Here is an 18,603-nt window from a genome sequence, read left to right on the forward strand (position 1 = left end):
AGCCAGTAGTAGTGGTGGATATTGCGGGCCGGCCGGTTGGTTGATCGCGTGATACGCGTTGGGAGCTGGTCGGGAGGCACGACCAGTGATCAGTCATTGCTCGGCCGTCGCGACTCGCGAGCACATTTCCAGCAGTTTCATCCGCGTGTGTATTACGTCGGAGCAGACGATCAGCCTTCAGCGTCGTTTTCGTCATCTTCGTCATCTTCGTCGGCATCATCGATCGGGAGAGAGACCCCTGACGGAAACGCGTGCCCTGAGATTCAGGTACCTTACACGCAAAGAAAGTCGTAAAAACGCGCTATTCCGCCGATCTCGCTGCGAATGGGGAGAAATCCACCTGTCGATATCTACTCTCTTACAAGAGCAGCGACGTAGTTGAATTTTCCTCGAGGAGCTTTAATACCTGACTGTTGAATGAGAAATGTTTACTTACGAGAGACATGTTTTGACGGAACGCTCTTGTAGAGTAAATATATGATAATCGATTGAGTTTTATATATATAATATATAATATATGTGAAGGGATGATTCTATTTTAAAAATTATATTCTGGTTCTTTTGAATGAAATTCTTTCGATTATGATGAATGATTTGTCCTTTTTCAACAGTTACACAAAACTTGTCGATATAAACATAAAAACGTATGTCAAAATGCATATGTATAACATATATTTGTCTGATTATTGAAAAAAGAGATATATATTTATATATTTATATATTATTCTAATAATTAAATGTATTTTAACATAAACATAAAAGTCTGATAAAAATATAAAAATATATTTTTCTGACATATTTCTTTTCTTTTTTAGTAATATACAGATTTTTTATTTTCTTATATTTTTAGAATTTTGTTTTGTGCTAAAAATAGATGAGAAAAGTATGCACATATATTTAGAATGTGCATTGATTTAGTAAACCGCGGAACTTAGTCTTTCAATTCAGGTCACTTCCAAGGTACTGTTCTTGACACTGTAACTAGTCATATGAATTTTAATTTACGAGCGACATATTCTACATTCCGATTTGAATGACTAGTCTTTCAAAATAGATTATTCAATAACAGTCATATTTCTTCCTCCATTATTATAATATTAGCAAGAATGATTATTGCATAAAATAAGCGAGGTCATTATTATATATATTAGAGAAATCGACGGTGGTAATGGCATGTTTTTATCGATAAATCGCGGTGATTACAAGGACGCGCCTTTGGTTTTTCAACGCGATTCGCGAGTTGCCTATCTCGCGAATCGCATTCTACGAATTGTTTTATCGAAATCTATCATCACTCCGATTTGGCGCTCGTTCGCGCAAACAATGACGCTCATTCGGACAATCAAGATGCCCACATCATGTTTCAGATATCAGATCCATCAGCACGCAGGTCCGTTTCTGCGATGTTTACTTTGCCGGCGAGAGAACCACGTGGATCCTTGAAATATTAAACACGTTGCATATCTCGTCTCGCCGACTATTACATAGTGTTGTAACACGTGACGCTCATTAGAAACGTTTCACCGTCGAGGAATGTAATCGCGCGACAGAATTTCCCCATACATATTTAATTTCTATTTTTTTTTTCTTTACGTAATCCGGAATTACAGAATTATCGGAACAATAAATGCTAGATTGCCTTATTATCGATTGCATGTTTTTTTACATTGTTTAGAAGCTCTCGGGTCTAGTTATTATTAAGGCTTAGTTAAGTTTTTTGTCAGGTTAAAATAATATATATGCGATTGAAAATTTGGAAGAAATTTAAAAAAATTTCGCAATATTTGCGGTAAAGTTATATTCAAATTTTAATAAAAATTTTGTAGGAAGCATTGAATAGTCTTGATATATATTTATTGACCAAGATATCGAACTGTAAACATGTATATATTATAATTTACATACATCTAATTTTCAATATTTCTTAATTAAAATTGCAAAAAAATCAAGTTTGGAATTATTTTACTTAAAATTTTCACTGACTGACTTTGTCTATAATAAGCGCATCTTGTAGAAAAGAAAAATCCTTTTGCTATCAGCTAATGCGACTTTAATTGTGCATATTTGAAAAGCGCAAACAAATTTGCGCGCATTTTCACACAAAACAGCAAACGTATGCAAAGTTATGTATTCCGAGAGCGTGTTTAGGTTTTTTCCAGTTGATAACGTGGTCATAAGATATGTAAGGTCCCTCGATCAAAAATACAATCTAGCCGCGCCACTTTATCGTCACCCGTCTCGTATGTTTATTTTATATTTATTTCGAAATACATCATGTAATTAATGCAAGATCGTTAGCGGCGATATTTTGATCGTTTCCGGTGAATAGCAGATGATATCGGATCGCGCCCGTATTTTTCACGACGATGACATATTATTACAACGTCAATTATAATTATAAATAAGGATCGTAATAAAAATCACTGTATGTCAGTTCGCGTGACATCCGTTGCTCTTTGACAATACGTTATCATGTAATGCCATTTATGCAATTTTGTCTTTTATCTCGTTCCAAGAATTAAGAGTTTGTCGTGTCAGTTTTCGTCTCTGTTGGATCTTGTTATTTTTATATACGAGTGTCCTCTTTAAAATGTGTTCTATATTTAAAACCTCTACTAACCCGCAGTAGCTCAAATTATCGTCGTCGTATCATTGTCGTATCATTATCGTGAACTCTTATGTATCTCATCTTTCAATTATAATCACTCGTCAAAATTGATCGAACCTAGTCTTAAATCTGCGTCGAACGCGATAACGTTCAGAGGCAAACTTGCCCAAGAACGTACATCGTGCGGCATTCTTGCGTTTGTCACTCACGCATCTCACTGGAATTTGTTCGGTACCCTCGCTGATAATACTCATCTATTACGAAAGCTCCATTATTCAAACGGTAGACTCTTTGGGGAAGCGCACTCGATTAGATAACCGGAGTGCACTTGACGCCAGGTCTAATCTTTCAAGAGTTGTACAATATCGACTAAGTTCGAGTATGTACATATGTACATACATACGTATTACTCTTTCATAACGAAGATAAATTATAGGCTGCATTTCCTGCTTTTGTTCTATCACTTGATCTCAAAAATACAATAAAAATTCGTCGGAAGATCGAAGCTCGAATTTAAAAAAGTTTCTCGAATTTGATATCATTTTAACTGAAATAATTAATATTTTTACTTATACAAAATAAAATTTTTCGCTTTGATTCTATAACTGATCTATATCTTCTATACTGCTTTATGCATGTGATTATAGAGGAAGTCTAAGATATACTATGAATGTGACATAAGTTCTTTACATATTTATCTGTTTAAATACAAGATGTTTTCTCTCTTCATAATAAGCGTGCTTAATGCACGTGATACTTTTTTTCCAAAAATTGATAAATTTTTTTCTTTCAAAAATATTTCGAATTAAAAAGAATCCCTGCACTTTTTATTCAGCTAATTTTTAAATGAATATCAATAAAGCTTTGATTTATGTGTAGATATTTAACAATACTTTAAAAAATATTTTTTAAACTATGTACATATATACATATAAATTTTTATGTAAAAATAGAATCACATTAAAATCACATAATCTAAATTATGAAATGTTTTGTTGCGACATTTAGTATTGATAAAGTTGCAAGTTAAATTATTCGGAATCCTTGCAGCTTCATTAATCTTGCGGTATGGACAATATGCTTACGTCAGGTTCGTTAATCGTTGATGCGCTGATGGTCGCAGAGTGTGATAAATGAAGGATGGATGGTCGATGACGAAGTGACAAGAAACGACGTCGCGCGTTGCCTGTCTGTAGAGATGAAAAAGGCGCAGTCTGTGAACTAGCTGACTTGTCATCGAAAGGGTAACAAACGAGTGTGCGTGTTGCACTCTGGATTAAAATCGTCACGATAGGTCAACTGGCTGAATTATCTCGGTTGACGTTTTGCACCTTCCAATTGATTTCAATGGAGCCTCATTCGCCATCAGTTTGCAGCTAGGAAAGAATATTCCAGCTTCACTTTTCACAGCTTCTGATCCACCTGATCTCGCAAAATTGCACATTGTTATTTAAGGTCAATACTATGCTACAAATATGCTGACAAATATAAATACGTTTATTTAAATTTTCAAATCTTTATATGTTCATCAATAACGCTATCTATATTAAATCAATTAAGAATAAAATTATTTTTTATAACAATTATCATCGACTTTTTTTTTATTTTATTGGAGTAAATTATTTACGTGTAAAATTATGTGAATAAGTTTCTGCGCTTTGTGAATAGCATATGCATTGCGATAAATGTATATTCAGGCTAAATACTGTGGTGAAAGTAGAATTTCTCTGGATCACCTTGAAAGTAAAATTAGAAAGAAATTATAGGAAGTGCGTGTGAAATAAGGACAATTATGCGTAACGACGACACGCTATCTGAAACAGTCAATCGGATTTAAAAATGACTAGTTCGTCTTTCATGGTCTTGTTGTATGTAAATATTTCCGTTGATAAACGCGTTGTTACACATACAATGTAACCTCTCGCGTCGACGTTATTTACTCAATGAATTGATATTCAAACATTTACGACTGAATTAACACTCATTCGAATGAATGATCGAGTTTGATTAAGAATCGTTATCGGTAAACGAAAGTCAGTAGTTGAAAGTCAAACTACCTTAATAATGAAATATATACATATATATATATATATATATATATATATATATATATATATATATACATTAAATATTTACATATATATATATATATATTTGTTTATTATATTTAATTCTAATTTAGGTTCTCTATATTATCATTCGATATTCTTTAGAAACATGTAAAGAGCGCTAATCACGGTTAGTTTTAATTAAAATACAATTTTCTTCTCTTAATTTTAATGCATTTTATTTGAGATTAGTAGTTCGTTATTATCTTATTAATAACTTGCAAATTCACATCTATTATATACTTAAATTCGGTGATGTGGAGTTCACGAAACATTTAACTAATTAAGTATTTTTCCATGTATAGTTGCTGATACAACTCGTTCCACTTTCTCGGATTTTTATTAATCGAGAATGCGTAAAATTGATTTACAACGATACAAAATGATATACAACGAGGGAGACTCTATCTTAAACGAGGCGCACGATTTATGAGCATAGCATATCGTGTTATCAGGAATTATGCATCTTAAATCAATCGTCATAATTTTTCAAGCGAAAAGAATAAGCATAATTGATTAAATTAAAATTCTTTGGATAATTGATTATTATTGCATGTCGTATGGTCATTTTTTACGCATATTAATTAAAACTTTAAGAATTTAATTGTTTACGATAGTATACTCTTGTTAACATAATATGCAAAACATAAATGTAAAATATGTGTAATATATAAAATAATATTATTTTTTAATAGTTTTATACATCAGTAATCAATAAAATAATCATAGTTATTTGAATCTTAATTTTTCAATAAAAGAAAATTAATTTAAACAAAAAGCTTAAATTGTAGCTAAGAATATTTAATTAAAAAGAAGAATAAAAAAATTTTTTAAATTGATTTAGAGATTTTTATCTTTTACATTTTATTTTTTTTAATAGACTTTTATAATTATAAGATTATTTAAAAATTTTTTAAAATTAATTAAATTGTTTAAAAGTAAAATAGAAAACTTAAAAAAAACTAATAGAAAGTGTTAACCGAGTTAAGAGAGAGAATGTTGTCAATCTTATTCGGAAGAACAGGAGTACTCGATAGATAACGATTGTGCCCTCATTATGCGAATATACGTCACATATATTGATAAAGCTGTGACCGTCTACCGACCCTGCAGATACATAGTTATGCGTCTGCGTCTGCGTATAGACTTGCGCGCATTATTAAATCATCGTGATAATAGGAAAAACAATAATTAAGAAAGCAGACGTTATCGTTATTATGTTTAATAAAATATTGTAGTAGATATCACGACGTTATGTCTACGTGATATCCGCTACGATATTTTATTTAGAGTCTAATTAATATATTATTGTGAGCATTTATTCAATACGCCGCGATTCTACATCAATCTACTGACAGTAGAATTTTATTAAAGACACGAAGTATCTTTTAGATTTTTATTGAGATGAAATATCGCCTTTGATAATACCGTCTTTAATCCTTTAATATTATTTTTTTGCAATAGTATATATCTTTATATGTTTCTCTATTTCATATATCAGTTGTTTTTTATTTATTTTGCAATTTAGGGAATAAATAAAATTGCTCTATAATTTATGAATACTCTATAATCGACAATTTTTTCGTATTTAATTTTATCAAAAATTTATTTCTGGTGAAAATTATATATGTTTAAAGCAAGCTTGCTTTGGTGCTTTGAACTATAACGTTAATTTTTTTTAGACATTTCCTGATTATATATCGATGTTTTTCTTTTTTTTTTTACAGATATCCGATAAAGTTTCGACATGGTCGTTCCAGCGGACTGTGCGCTCCATGAGGCGATTCAAGTATCGCCGCTGATACTTTCTGACGATGTTAGACGACAAAAAGTAAGTAATAACGCATGTTGTTTTGAACTTTAAGTCGATACACATTTTGTACTCGTAAGCATATATGTAACATTTATGTTTGTGAATGTTATAAGATCCATTTTCATATCTTAAATGTTTTATCTCATAAAATGTTCATTCTGAACTTTTGCTCTCTTATACCTATCACATAATGCAGTTGAAGGCCGATATTGTATCAGAAACATGCGTGATAAATATATATGTAAAAATAATGAATTAAATGACGATCGATATACATTTTTAAATGAATTCTCGTTAGGAAATAAAAAGACTGCAAAATAAATTAGTCCTTATATTATTGTATTTGTTGTTTTTCAGAAATATCATTTACCTAAAATAAAAATAAAAATAAAAATTAACAAAGAGTATTTTATTAAGAAGCGATGCAATTACGTCTTATGTGTCATTAATTCAACTTTTTCAATAACTTTTTTCAGCTATTATTTAACAAATTAATTAAATTACTTTTTTCATCTATTATTATTTTTATTTTATTTCCTTTTCATGAATTAATTTAATTATTAATGAATATCTGATGTATAAAAGACATGGATTTATTAATGAATACTAGATGTAAGTACGAATGAAAAACTCTTTTTCCCTCTTACATACAATACATTTATAATGGTTTGATTGAAAAAAAGAAAAGATATATGAAACAAAGAGGAGCTATACTTTGTTTAGATTGTACCTATGTTTTCTGATGCTAAAACGTTATTGAATCTGTCGACTTCTCATGACATGATATACGTATGGAGAAAAGAAATGACTATTCGTTTGAAATAAATAATTATTATATTTCGTTATCAATTCAATTCTGAATTATATATATAAGTAGCAAAGCGAACAAAGTTCTTAACCTTGCGACATTAATTTAAAGTTTAGTGACACAAAACGATTATATAGATACTTTCATATTTCGATTATGCTAATCATACCACGTATTCAATTAGATATCGTATTAGATGTACTACATTTCATTATATACAATTCGTTGAACGTAACAAAATTTTTTATTATGAAAATAACTTTTTCATTAAAAAATAAACAAAAAGTCGGATACTCTCTCTGACTGTTTCTTTTTAATTTCGTTTTAACAAGTTTTCTTTAATTAAACTAAAATTTGGAGCAATAGAAAAAGCTTGTTATGACGTTACATTCAATAAAAAAAGTTCATATATACCCGAATCGACTGAAACTTTTCTCTTACTTTCGATTTACAATCCAACATCTACTTTGATATTTTAAGCAATCAATCAGATCTCTTCTATTTCGAAACTATTTAATTTATAGTTTTACTGAAAATTCCTCTTATAAATCTTTAAATAGGAAACTTATTTATTATGTTCTTATTGCTTATTTATATATATACAACGTATATATATAAATTAAATATATCAAAAATCTCTAAAATATGAGAAAATCTACAAATATGAAAAAATTAAGTGGAAAATGAGAATTAAATTTCAACTCGGATAATATTGTACACGTCGCAATTACGTTCGTGTGCTTCGCATTGAAACACAGTCCAAGTATAAGATGGATTAAATCGGATTTCGGGTTATCGTGGCTTAAACGTCATAAACTCTCGATTTTTATCTTGCACGCTAAGCTGGAGGGTTATCGAGAGGTAATCTCGTGTTATTAAAAGTTCAAGGCATATTTATAGTTTATCGGTGTAGATAGAGACATGGAGTCGGGTAACCAATCGAATCGAAGAATGAAAACTGATCTTTGGCTTATATGTTATTCACAACTTTTTTGTATAAGTTTACAATTACAAAGCAATTTTATTTTTGTGGAAAAACCTGAACTCTTTCAGCATTAAAACAGACATACAGACGTACATACACACAGCGAGAATTGTATGAATTGCATTAATTTGGCATCATAACAAATTCATTTCTTATCAGATAAATCTTTGAAAAAGTTATCAATAGTCATTAATAATGTAATGTATTAAATTGAAATATATATATCTATAATAATGTTTCTAAGTTAAACCTCTTTAAAAACCATTTACTTCTTTAAATAAGTATTATATAATATATTTTATAAAGGCAATACAAAGTATTAAGATCGAAAGTTTTTTTTTAAATATGTATTTTTTTATATTTAATATTTTTCCATAATTTACTGCATTTATTTGCTTGAAACGAATACGGAAAAAAGTATAGTCTTGTAGAATTCATGATATTCAAATAAATAAAGTGTGTTGCACTTTTAAAAACTGTTAATTATTCATATAAGAAAAAGAATGTATGCAAATTTATTATACCAGTTCCCACATTGCAGTTATGAATAATAATAAATAAATGTTTTCTTAATGCACGTGATTAGAACGCATATATACAATAACTATTATAGACAATAATTTAGATTTTGCGTTACGGAAAAAAACTTGAACAGTTACACTTATCCGGGTATAAATCTCTCGTTTGCTAAATATAATTAATTCTGCACTTTCATGCTGTTTTGTATGTTATAAACATTACATGAGTATCTGTCTTTGATCTGTCTATTTAGAATTCTGTTATAAATTCGTAATATGTAACGTTGCGACGTTGTAAACAACACGTTATGTTCGAAGCTTCGTGGTATATGTATGTCGAGATATCGCCAAGATTTAAGAGAATCGCACATTTTTCTTCTTGTCGACAAGAAAGACAAGCTTGCTATAAAGCTTACATCGAGATGCACGTGCAACACGCTTTTTAAAAAGGAAAAAAAAATCTCTATTTACAGATTGAGAATCATACGGCTAAGATGCGACTTTCCGTGGCAACCGTCAGGAAAATACAAGACGTCTTTATTTCAGAAGTGAATAAGGGAATCCACCAGCAACCCTCTTCGTTACAAATGGAGAACACCTATATACCCGAACTGCTCGATAGAACAGGTCATTAGTGAAGTTCCCGTGTTTAATTTAATTCTGCAACGAGATAGCGCATTGTACACTTTATATTCCATATTATAAATCTTACCATTACTTAGTAAAGCATTCGCGACAAAGATAGAGAGGACGAAACTAATTGAAGTCTAATTAATATTTTATTTTGATCCTAAGGTATACAATCAAAGTAATAATTATGGATAATTAATCGTTAATTTGTTTATTAAATTTCACAATATTAGATTTTTAATAATTTATTTATCTCGAATAAGAAGGTGAAATATTTGAGATATATCTCTAAGACTTGTGCAAAATTATTTTGAATATTATTATATCAGCGTAGGAAAAATATATTTTTCGATTTTCTAATATCATTCATATAAAGTCTTTTAATAAATAAATAAATAAAAGAAACTTTACTTTACAAAAATAATTTCTTTAATTATTGAAAAAATAAAAAAAAATGCAAACTTTTATCATTATTTAATATTGAGAGATTAAAATGCATACTTGAATTCTTACAGAGGAAGGCCTTTATTTGGCACTCGATCTGGGTGGCACCAACTTTCGCGTAGTCTTGTTAGAATTGGCTCACGGTGCTCCTATACGACAGGAAGTAAAGAAATACCACATCGGATCCGAGTTAAGGATCGGCTCGGCAATCCCTCTGTTTGATTTTCTGGCTAAATGTGTCAGTGATTTCGTCATCGCTCGGGGTCTTCAGGATGTAGAGCTTCCTCTCGGTAAATTGATCCTTCGGTCTCTATAGCCAGAGTATATTGAACACGCGAAATCTTTAATTAAAGCCGCCAAACGATCGTCTATAAATACCAAACACGCTACGAGACATCGTAGAAAACATTTTTTTCTGTTGTAGAAAATTGACGGAAAGATTATATATTAATATAACCAGCTACATTAAGCATAATTAGCTACACTTCTCGGATCATTTCCGCACTTCACATTCTTTCCACTTCCAACCTTGATGAGCTGCATCATCTATGCAGGTTTTACATTCTCGTTTCCGATGATCCAACACTCACTGGATGTTGCTGTTCTCGTGACGTGGACCAAGACTTTTAACTGTCCCGATGCCGTGAATAAGGATGTCGTGAAGCTCTTACGAGAGGCTCTGGACCGACGAGCCGATACGAAGGTGAAGGTCGTAGCAGTCCTGAACGATACCACGGGTACCTTGGTACAGGGCTCAACGTTGGATCCCAATGTAGCGATCGGACTTATCCTGGGTACCGGCAGCAACGCCTGCTATCTGGAACGAGCCGACCGAGTCGAGCACTGGGAGACCGAGAGACATGGCGAGAAAGAAGTGAGTAATCGATATCGCGTATAAACGTATTAAATGGAAAAAAAATATGTACGTATCACGATTTTTTTAAGATGTTTCTTATTTGATAAAGATATTTTTAAAAAGTAACACCGTAAAGTTCATCTTGAATATTAAAATAATTTTTACATTTATAGATTCTATTCTTTTCCATTATTTATTTAATAATTTTTATATATTATTTTATACATTATATATTTGATATGCAGCCACAAATTATCTGACTCTCACCATTCCAGGTCATCATTGATATCGAGTGGGGAGCTTTCGGCGACAACGGTGTTTTAGATTTCATCAAAACAGATTTCGATCGCGAAAACGATGCCAATTCTCTTATCGTGAATTCGTTTACGTAAGTGAAAAAAATCTTGTTGCATTATCTGTAATTATGTTGTAATTATTCTGTTTGTGCACATGCGTGGAGTTGATTTTATTTCTGATAATATTATATCTTAATTGTCATACTAACTTATCTGTACGAAAAAATTAAGATTTTGGATATCAAGCTTGATGAATTAAAAATGACTGTAATTAAGATTTAACAATTAATATAATTGATGTTTCCATCAATTAATAAATCTGATGAGACGATAACGATGAGTAAAATTTTTTCGAGAAATTCTTGATAAAATTGTATGACTCAAGAATTTTAGAGAAAGATGCGCAAAGAAACCTTATACAAGAGGCGGCAAAATTAGTTTCTAGGATGCGATGGTTCGTGTCTAAAAACTCCTTGTATATATCATTATGACTTCTTTCTTTAGATTTGAAAAATACATTTCTGGCAAATATCTCGGTGAAGTGGTGCGCGTGATTCTTGCGAGGTTGACCAAAGAGGGGCTTTTGTTTGTAGGAGAAACTACACTACACAGCCTTTTAACACCCGGCACCCTTACTACCGATCTGGTGTCAAAGATCGAACAGTAAGTCTTATTGTTAGTTTCTAATCGATTGCTTAATCTATAAGATTCGTAGCGTGTAATGAGATTTATTTATTTATTTATTTATTTATTTATTTGTTTGAGATTATTGTTTTGTGATTCCAGGGACTCTGTGGACGGCGGCAATAGCAATACAAAGGAGGTCATCAAGAAATTTGGCATTATTCCGGACGAGGACGACATCAGAGTCGTTCAATACGTATGCGAGGTCGCTTCTAATCGTGCGGCTCTTTTGGTATCGATATGTACGTTTATAAAGCTACTTAAAAAAAAAAATTTCACTGGATGCAAAGATAATAAATAAAATAAAAATAATATCTCATTGATGATTTTTGTCGAAGGCCTCGCGGGTTTACTGGACCGTATTGATAAGGAACAAGTCGCCATTGCTGTAGATGGATCTCTCTATAAACATCATCCTCGATTAGAGAACTGGATGAAGCGGTATATTTCGTTACTCACCTCGGGACGACAGGTATGTAGATAAAAAAATAAAATGAGTATCAATAAGAAAGCCGGTTTTGCTTATTATTAGAAAAAAGTTATTGTCTAACTATAAAAGCAGAGAACAAATAATTGTCATAATAGTTTTAATTTTAAAATTCTAAATGCACTATCTTTGACATTAAAAATTTTACATTTTTTTTGTTTTTATATAAAAATAAAAAGTAATTTTTTGCTACGTGAGCCTTTTTTACGCGTTTTCATTATTTTGATGAAAGTTCTTTTTGTTATAAATATTATAAAATAATTTATTTATTTTTTGAATTTCCAGTTCAAATTAATCCTTGCAGAAGATGGAAGTGGCAAGGGCGCCGCGCTCGTCGCTGCTATCGCACAAAGACTCCAAGAGCGATTACAATAAACGCTAATACCAGAGCTAATACTCCGCTTGTTGTCGCAGTTATCATCACAAAACACAGTAGACGAGTTGATAGGCATAGAAATATTCCAGTAGGTTCTAAATCACAATATCATCATAATCTTCCCTTAGGATCTGTCAATATTAGTCCCAATATTGCATCAGATTGTAATTATTGTACAGGTGTAGATTGAAATGAGTCTAGACGTTTCGAAATTACATTAGGATGTGCTTGTATCGATCTTACACAAGGTGTCAAAAGGATAGGGGTATCGATTGACCGAACAATGCGGGAAACGTGCGCGCGTGTGCCATTTAAAAAAAATAAATATATACTCGTCAAGTACAGTAAGAGGAAGAACCACAGATTATCAACAAAATAAAATGTGACGAATGATATTATTTATTAAATGAAATCACGGAGCAATTGGACAACCGCGTATACACGTTTGCAATGTGAAAAGTTGTTGCATATTGTAAATGTTCTTTTTTGTACAAAAGAAATCAAGTTGTTATAATAAAAAGTTAACAAAAAATTGACTTACTTTAACAGTTTTGTATTTTTTTTTAAAGATGTTTCAAAACGTTATTAATCATGTGTAAAATTTTAACTATTTTTTAAAAATTCAGAAAGTTTAGCAAAAATTTACATTACATGTTTCTGCTTACATCTAAGATTCAACAATAATATCTTAAAATCATGTCACTTTAGAAAAAAATATTTTACTTCCAAATTTTATTTTTTCATGAAATTTAGCAGCAATAATACGATCATATGAAGACACTTTTTCTCTTCTTATTTCATTCCGTAGTGTTTTATCGTTTAAATATTTCGAAACGTTTTAAAACGCAGCTTATTTAGATTTAATGAAAACAATAAACAAATAAATTTCAAATATTTAAATTCTGCCGCGTATACGCATTCCAATATTTTATGTACTTGAATTATCGAAACATCGTGGAATCATATCTTGTAAGCCGCGTTCCGTGCTTCTCGTGATACTATTTCAAAGTGAAATCTCGCGTCGCGCACGGAGAATTATCGGAAGTGTCTCGTTAAAGTGAACATTATATACACAGTCTTTGTGCATCAATATAGATGATATTGCGAGATCGAACGAAATTATCTTTCCGATTATTTTTTCAAAGTACAAAGTAAATACAATCGATGCACGGTCATTATAATCGTCGTTATTAGGTATGTCGTCGTTCTGTAATTGACTATATCAATCAAAATTCATAATCATTTACTAATTTTAATCATCTCTAACATTTACTAAAACATTTTATTTCTATGTCAAATGCTAGTTTTCTTTGCTTTTCGTTGTTTTTTCTATTCTTATTTTCTTTGCTCCTCTCGCTATAAGAGAGCGAGAGAGAGAGAGAGAGAGAGAAACTGCATGTTATTTATTCATATTGAGTGCAATTAAAACGAACAGATTTGATTACTGTGATGTGATTGGTTGGCGCTTCGACTCTATACATCGAGAATGATATTTTGGTAGATTTCGAATTGTCGGCCGTATTCAGGTCAGTTTGTATTTTTACGCGTCCAACAATGAATCTCATCGCGCGTGAAGTATTATCGGAAGTGCCTCGTAAAAAGTGTTGTCAGTAAATATTGCGTACGATCGTTATTACACGCCGTTTTTAGTATCGACGATCCGCTTCTGCGAATATTCTTGCGAATCGATTGCGAAATTCTCTTCGCAAAATTCACGCCATTATTTTCACGCGCGTGTAATCGCTTCATAATTCATAGTAAATTCTACAAACGCAATATTATTTTCACGTTCTCTTACAAGTAATATATATTCGAATCGTTGCTAATAATTATAGATACGCGCAACATAATTTACGAAAGCAAAAATGAATTTTCTCGACACGAAACAAGACGATATAATTAACATGTCAGTTGCTATCTTTCTATCATTATTAACATTCACGGCATCAAAGTCTGAATCTAAAAAAATTGTATATTTTCATGCTTTCTTAGTTTTTATATAAAATAATAATATTTAAAGTATCTCGGGTAAAGTGAGTCTCTATCGATCTTGTTGCTAGGCGGTGAGTGAACGCCGCTACCGCCGCGACGGTATCGGCTAACTGCTTCTCCCTCGGCGGCGACAGATGGCGCGGCGTAACCGGCGCGCGCACGAAGCACCGTCCGTCGGGGTCGTCGCCGCTCGAGCTCGAGGAGTGACAGCTCGCGAGCTCGAACTGTCATCACGGCGGTACCGTGCGCGTCCTCCGTACCGTGTTCGCGTTTGTTCGTGCTGCGAGTAAAACGCGACGTGACGCGACGTGACGTATCGTGCCAGTGCCGTGTAACGCGATTCGCGAACGCGTCCTGTCCGTCACCGAGCGATCGCGTCTCGAAATCCCGTCGTTTTTCTCTTTTTTTCCTCTTCTCCCCCGTCGAAAAAGCCGAACCGCCGCTGCGCACGGTGGGTGCGCACGCAAGGTAGAACAGCTCGCACCGCTCGCTCGCCACCGGCTCACGGCCTCAGTCTACTGGAAGATTCCATTGTGTGAGAGTGGGCTTTCGAAAAGTTTCGCGGGCATCGCCGGCGAGTTTTCGCGGACATCCATCGTCGATACGCCGGGACATCAGACCAGGTATCGTGCTTTAATCATTATCAGCTGGTCGATGACACCTTTACGAAATTCATCGTGAGTGTGTGTGTGTGTGTGTGCGTGTGTGTGTGTATATATATATATATATATATATATATATATATATATATATATGTATATATATATATATATATATATATATATATATATATATGCCTGTGTATACATGGTGCGAATATGTACGTGTGTGTGTGTGTGTGTGTGTGTGTAGGTGTGTATGCGAGGGAGAGAGAGGAAGACAGGTTAAGGTTATTACAGCGGCCGCTCTCTCTGGGTTCAGCTGGGCTCTCAGCTGATGCACCGACCGACCGGTTCGCTGCCTCCTGCGGTCGATTCCTGCGGACGTGATGTAGCGCTCGTTCGCGTTGGTCGTGCTTCGTCGCTGACAGTGACAGCCTCACGGTTAATTCTAGAGCGTTAATGCTAAGATTCGTTACTGCTTTTCGGGTTGCGTGATTGCGTGTAATTTACACGGAAGGGAGGAATTGTATTTAATGATTAACAACGGCTGATCTCGCGACAGTCGTCCCGACCTTGCTCTCATATCGAAAATACGAAACGGCCGGGGAGGGGGAAAAGCGTTAACTAGGGTTAGCGCTAACCGAGGTTGGGCGGAATCGAACGTTCTCGCATTTCCTGACGAATCCTGACGAATCCTGACGAAATGGCTTGCGAGTCCAATTTCGACAGTTTGTGACAATAGCTATTAATCTCTATTTGAAATTATACTCGGTTAAAGCTTTCAAAGTTAATATGTCGCATAATTTTTTCTTGTAAAAACATCGTTTCTTTTGTTTTCGCAATTGTTGATTATCAAAATTCCCCTTTCACACGATGAATGATCTATCCTTTAATTACGGATTTTAAATTCACGTCAATTGAAATTTTTTAAGGCTAAACGTTTATAGGACTCTTTTACAGGAATCTTTTGCGTGAGCGATATTGATAAAATGTTTTAAAGGAAAATTTGCGTGAGTGATATTGATAAAATCAATGGATTAATTTTTCAAAAATAATTTAAATTTGAGAAATATATCAACGGGAGATAAATATTTCATTTTATTAATATATAATACGTGATAGTTTTATAAAAAGAAAATATAGAGTGTGAGAGAAACAGAGAGTTATATTTATCATTCTGTCATTCTAATTACACCTTTTACGCTCCTGTCAAAAACAGAAATGACTATTCGCCCTCTTGTACGAATACGTGATACATTGGCGATTTCACCTCGTGAGATTCTCGCGGCGCGTCGATTCTCGGTGCTGACCTCGACGATGTCACGTCGCATGGTAACCGATTGATACTATTAGAAAGGAACAATCGCGGAGAAATCGGTACCTCATTTTGGAAGGAAAATCATCTCTCACGCTATTTATAGAAGAACTTTTATAGTCAAACATGCAGATATAATACATAGTAATGAAAGGATTATTGCGAAAGTTATCCAGCATTTTATATATCTTATATATCTTTAAAATACAAAGTAGTCACTTATAATCGGTTTTTATCGTATTCAAAGAATACTACTTATATATGTAAAATAAAATTAAAATGTTTTAAAATATTTTGAGAAATCTGTAACGTTTACTTTATTTTTTGTTTAAAATTTTGGCGAAGAATTATTCCATTAAATACCACGTTTAAATTGCACGAATAATTGCATAGGTGAGAGCATTCATTCATCATTCGTGTAACTTTGACCATCGAACAAAGGCGCGAATCGAATTTACAAAGAGATAGAATAAACGTATGTACTTGTCGTATGTTATCGTCACTCGTTAGTTGTCTAGCTGTATCTCTAGTCGTGAAATCTCATTATGAATCTCTCGTTGAGGATAACGTAAAATAATCCGTCGAGGACCAAAGTAATCTCATGCAATGTCATTCATTCTAAAGTAGCTCGTCTTTATGCTACTCTTGAGAGGCATCGCCAAGAACGGCTCCGTACATTGCGCGAATTTAATTCTGAATCCTCTTATTGTAAGATTTAATTATACAGAGTCTCTCCCGCCGCTACCGTGCTATAAAACTACTATTCAAACTAAAGGATTCCGCACGTGAATCATATTCTTTATTTAGATATTTAATTATTATATATACACTGAAAAAAAATAATGTTGAATCAACAACATCATTATAGTTTAAATTCATTTTATTAATTCAACAACAACGTGCCGTATTAATTTGATTAATAATGTGAATGAATTAATAAAATAAATTTTATATATATATATATATATATATATATATATATATATATATATATATATAGATATTTAATGCAATATTAATTTTTGAGCAAGTTGCCTGTGTAAATATTATGTTAAAAATTGAAAAAAGTCACGTTATTTTCCTAGAATAAGTTCTAGGATAGATATAGAAAATATAGATAGATAAATACATATTTATTTTCTCCATGGAATGTTTTTTTAGTGAATAACTATATCAATTACAATATACATTACAAATACAAAGAAATATACCTATTATGTAAGGGTAGTAAAAAAAGAACTGCTATCAGAGTATATTAAACGTAAAACGTAATACAACAGGAAAAGCAAAGTATGCATGCGCGGCAAGCAATAAAAGTAATTACAATACACGCAAGTAGTAATTATTCGAGCGAGTAATTTTATTTTGTTTTAGAAAACAAAAAAGAAAAATAACATAGAATCAACAGCTGTTTAAAAGAAAAACAGTTACTTTCAAAGCAATCTACTACATCTGTCTATATTATAAGTAAGATATTAATAGAAATAAAGTTATCATAAATAATGATCAGCTTTTTACATTACTTGCAATATCATACTATTAATAATTTTATGAAAGCGCGACAATGTTTTATTTATTTATTTTTTTTTTTTTTTTTATTAATTGGATCAATTTTGTTGATATCGTTCGACTATATGTCGTGATGTGTAGCTTCAAGCACGCTATATTATCATATCTGATCCGATCGTATCGCGGAAGCTCCTCGTAGGTGGGTAAACGGCAGAACGAGAGGACCGTCATGGCACCGTTATTGCTCGCAAATTGACTCGCTTTTCCGTGAAGCGCCGCTGCCGCCGCCGCGCGCGCTCTCTGCAACGTCGAGATCACCGCGCCCGGCTGCAGCTGAGCTTCCAGCTGACGAGCGGAGGCTGCGACCGGTTCGCCATGCTCGTCCACCCCCTCCCCCACTCTTCTGTTTCTCTTTCTCTCTCTTTCTCCGCGCGTTCCTTTTTTATCGTGGCCACCTCCTCCTTTTTCCCTTTAAATCGCCTTTCACGTGCTCCGCGTCGTCATCTCTCTTCCTCCTCTTTCTCCTTCTCCTTCTCCTCCCTCGCTCGTCCTACCCCTCAAGTTCGCATTGT

At 32.9% G+C, this 18,603-nt stretch overlaps 2 protein-coding genes across 2 annotated transcripts in view; both read left to right on the forward strand.

Moving 5' to 3' along the window:
• The first annotated feature begins 34 nt into the window (after positions 1-34).
• Positions 35-13,997, forward strand: LOC140669199 (hexokinase type 2). The gene is made up of 10 exons (XM_072898813.1): positions 35-267; positions 6,444-6,547; positions 9,314-9,467; positions 9,986-10,204; positions 10,469-10,788; positions 11,046-11,158; positions 11,571-11,729; positions 11,853-11,992; positions 12,089-12,222; positions 12,523-13,997. The coding sequence occupies exons 2-10, from the start codon at positions 6,464-6,466 to the stop codon at positions 12,610-12,612; spliced, it is 1,413 nt and encodes a 470-aa protein (XP_072754914.1). The 5' UTR covers positions 35-267; positions 6,444-6,463; the 3' UTR covers positions 12,613-13,997.
• Positions 13,998-14,135: 138 nt separating this feature from the next.
• Positions 14,136-18,603, forward strand: part of Sesn (Sestrin) — a 187,898-nt gene continuing 183,430 nt past the window's right edge. Inside the window, exon 1 of the mRNA XM_072898804.1 lies at positions 14,136-15,228. The gene's annotated coding sequence lies outside the window, so the exon portion shown is untranslated. The remainder of the gene's footprint in view (positions 15,229-18,603) is intronic.

The sequence above is a fragment of the Anoplolepis gracilipes genome, chromosome 9 (genome assembly GCF_047496725.1).
Source record: "Anoplolepis gracilipes chromosome 9, ASM4749672v1, whole genome shotgun sequence".
NCBI classification, from domain to species: domain Eukaryota; kingdom Metazoa; phylum Arthropoda; class Insecta; order Hymenoptera; family Formicidae; genus Anoplolepis; species Anoplolepis gracilipes.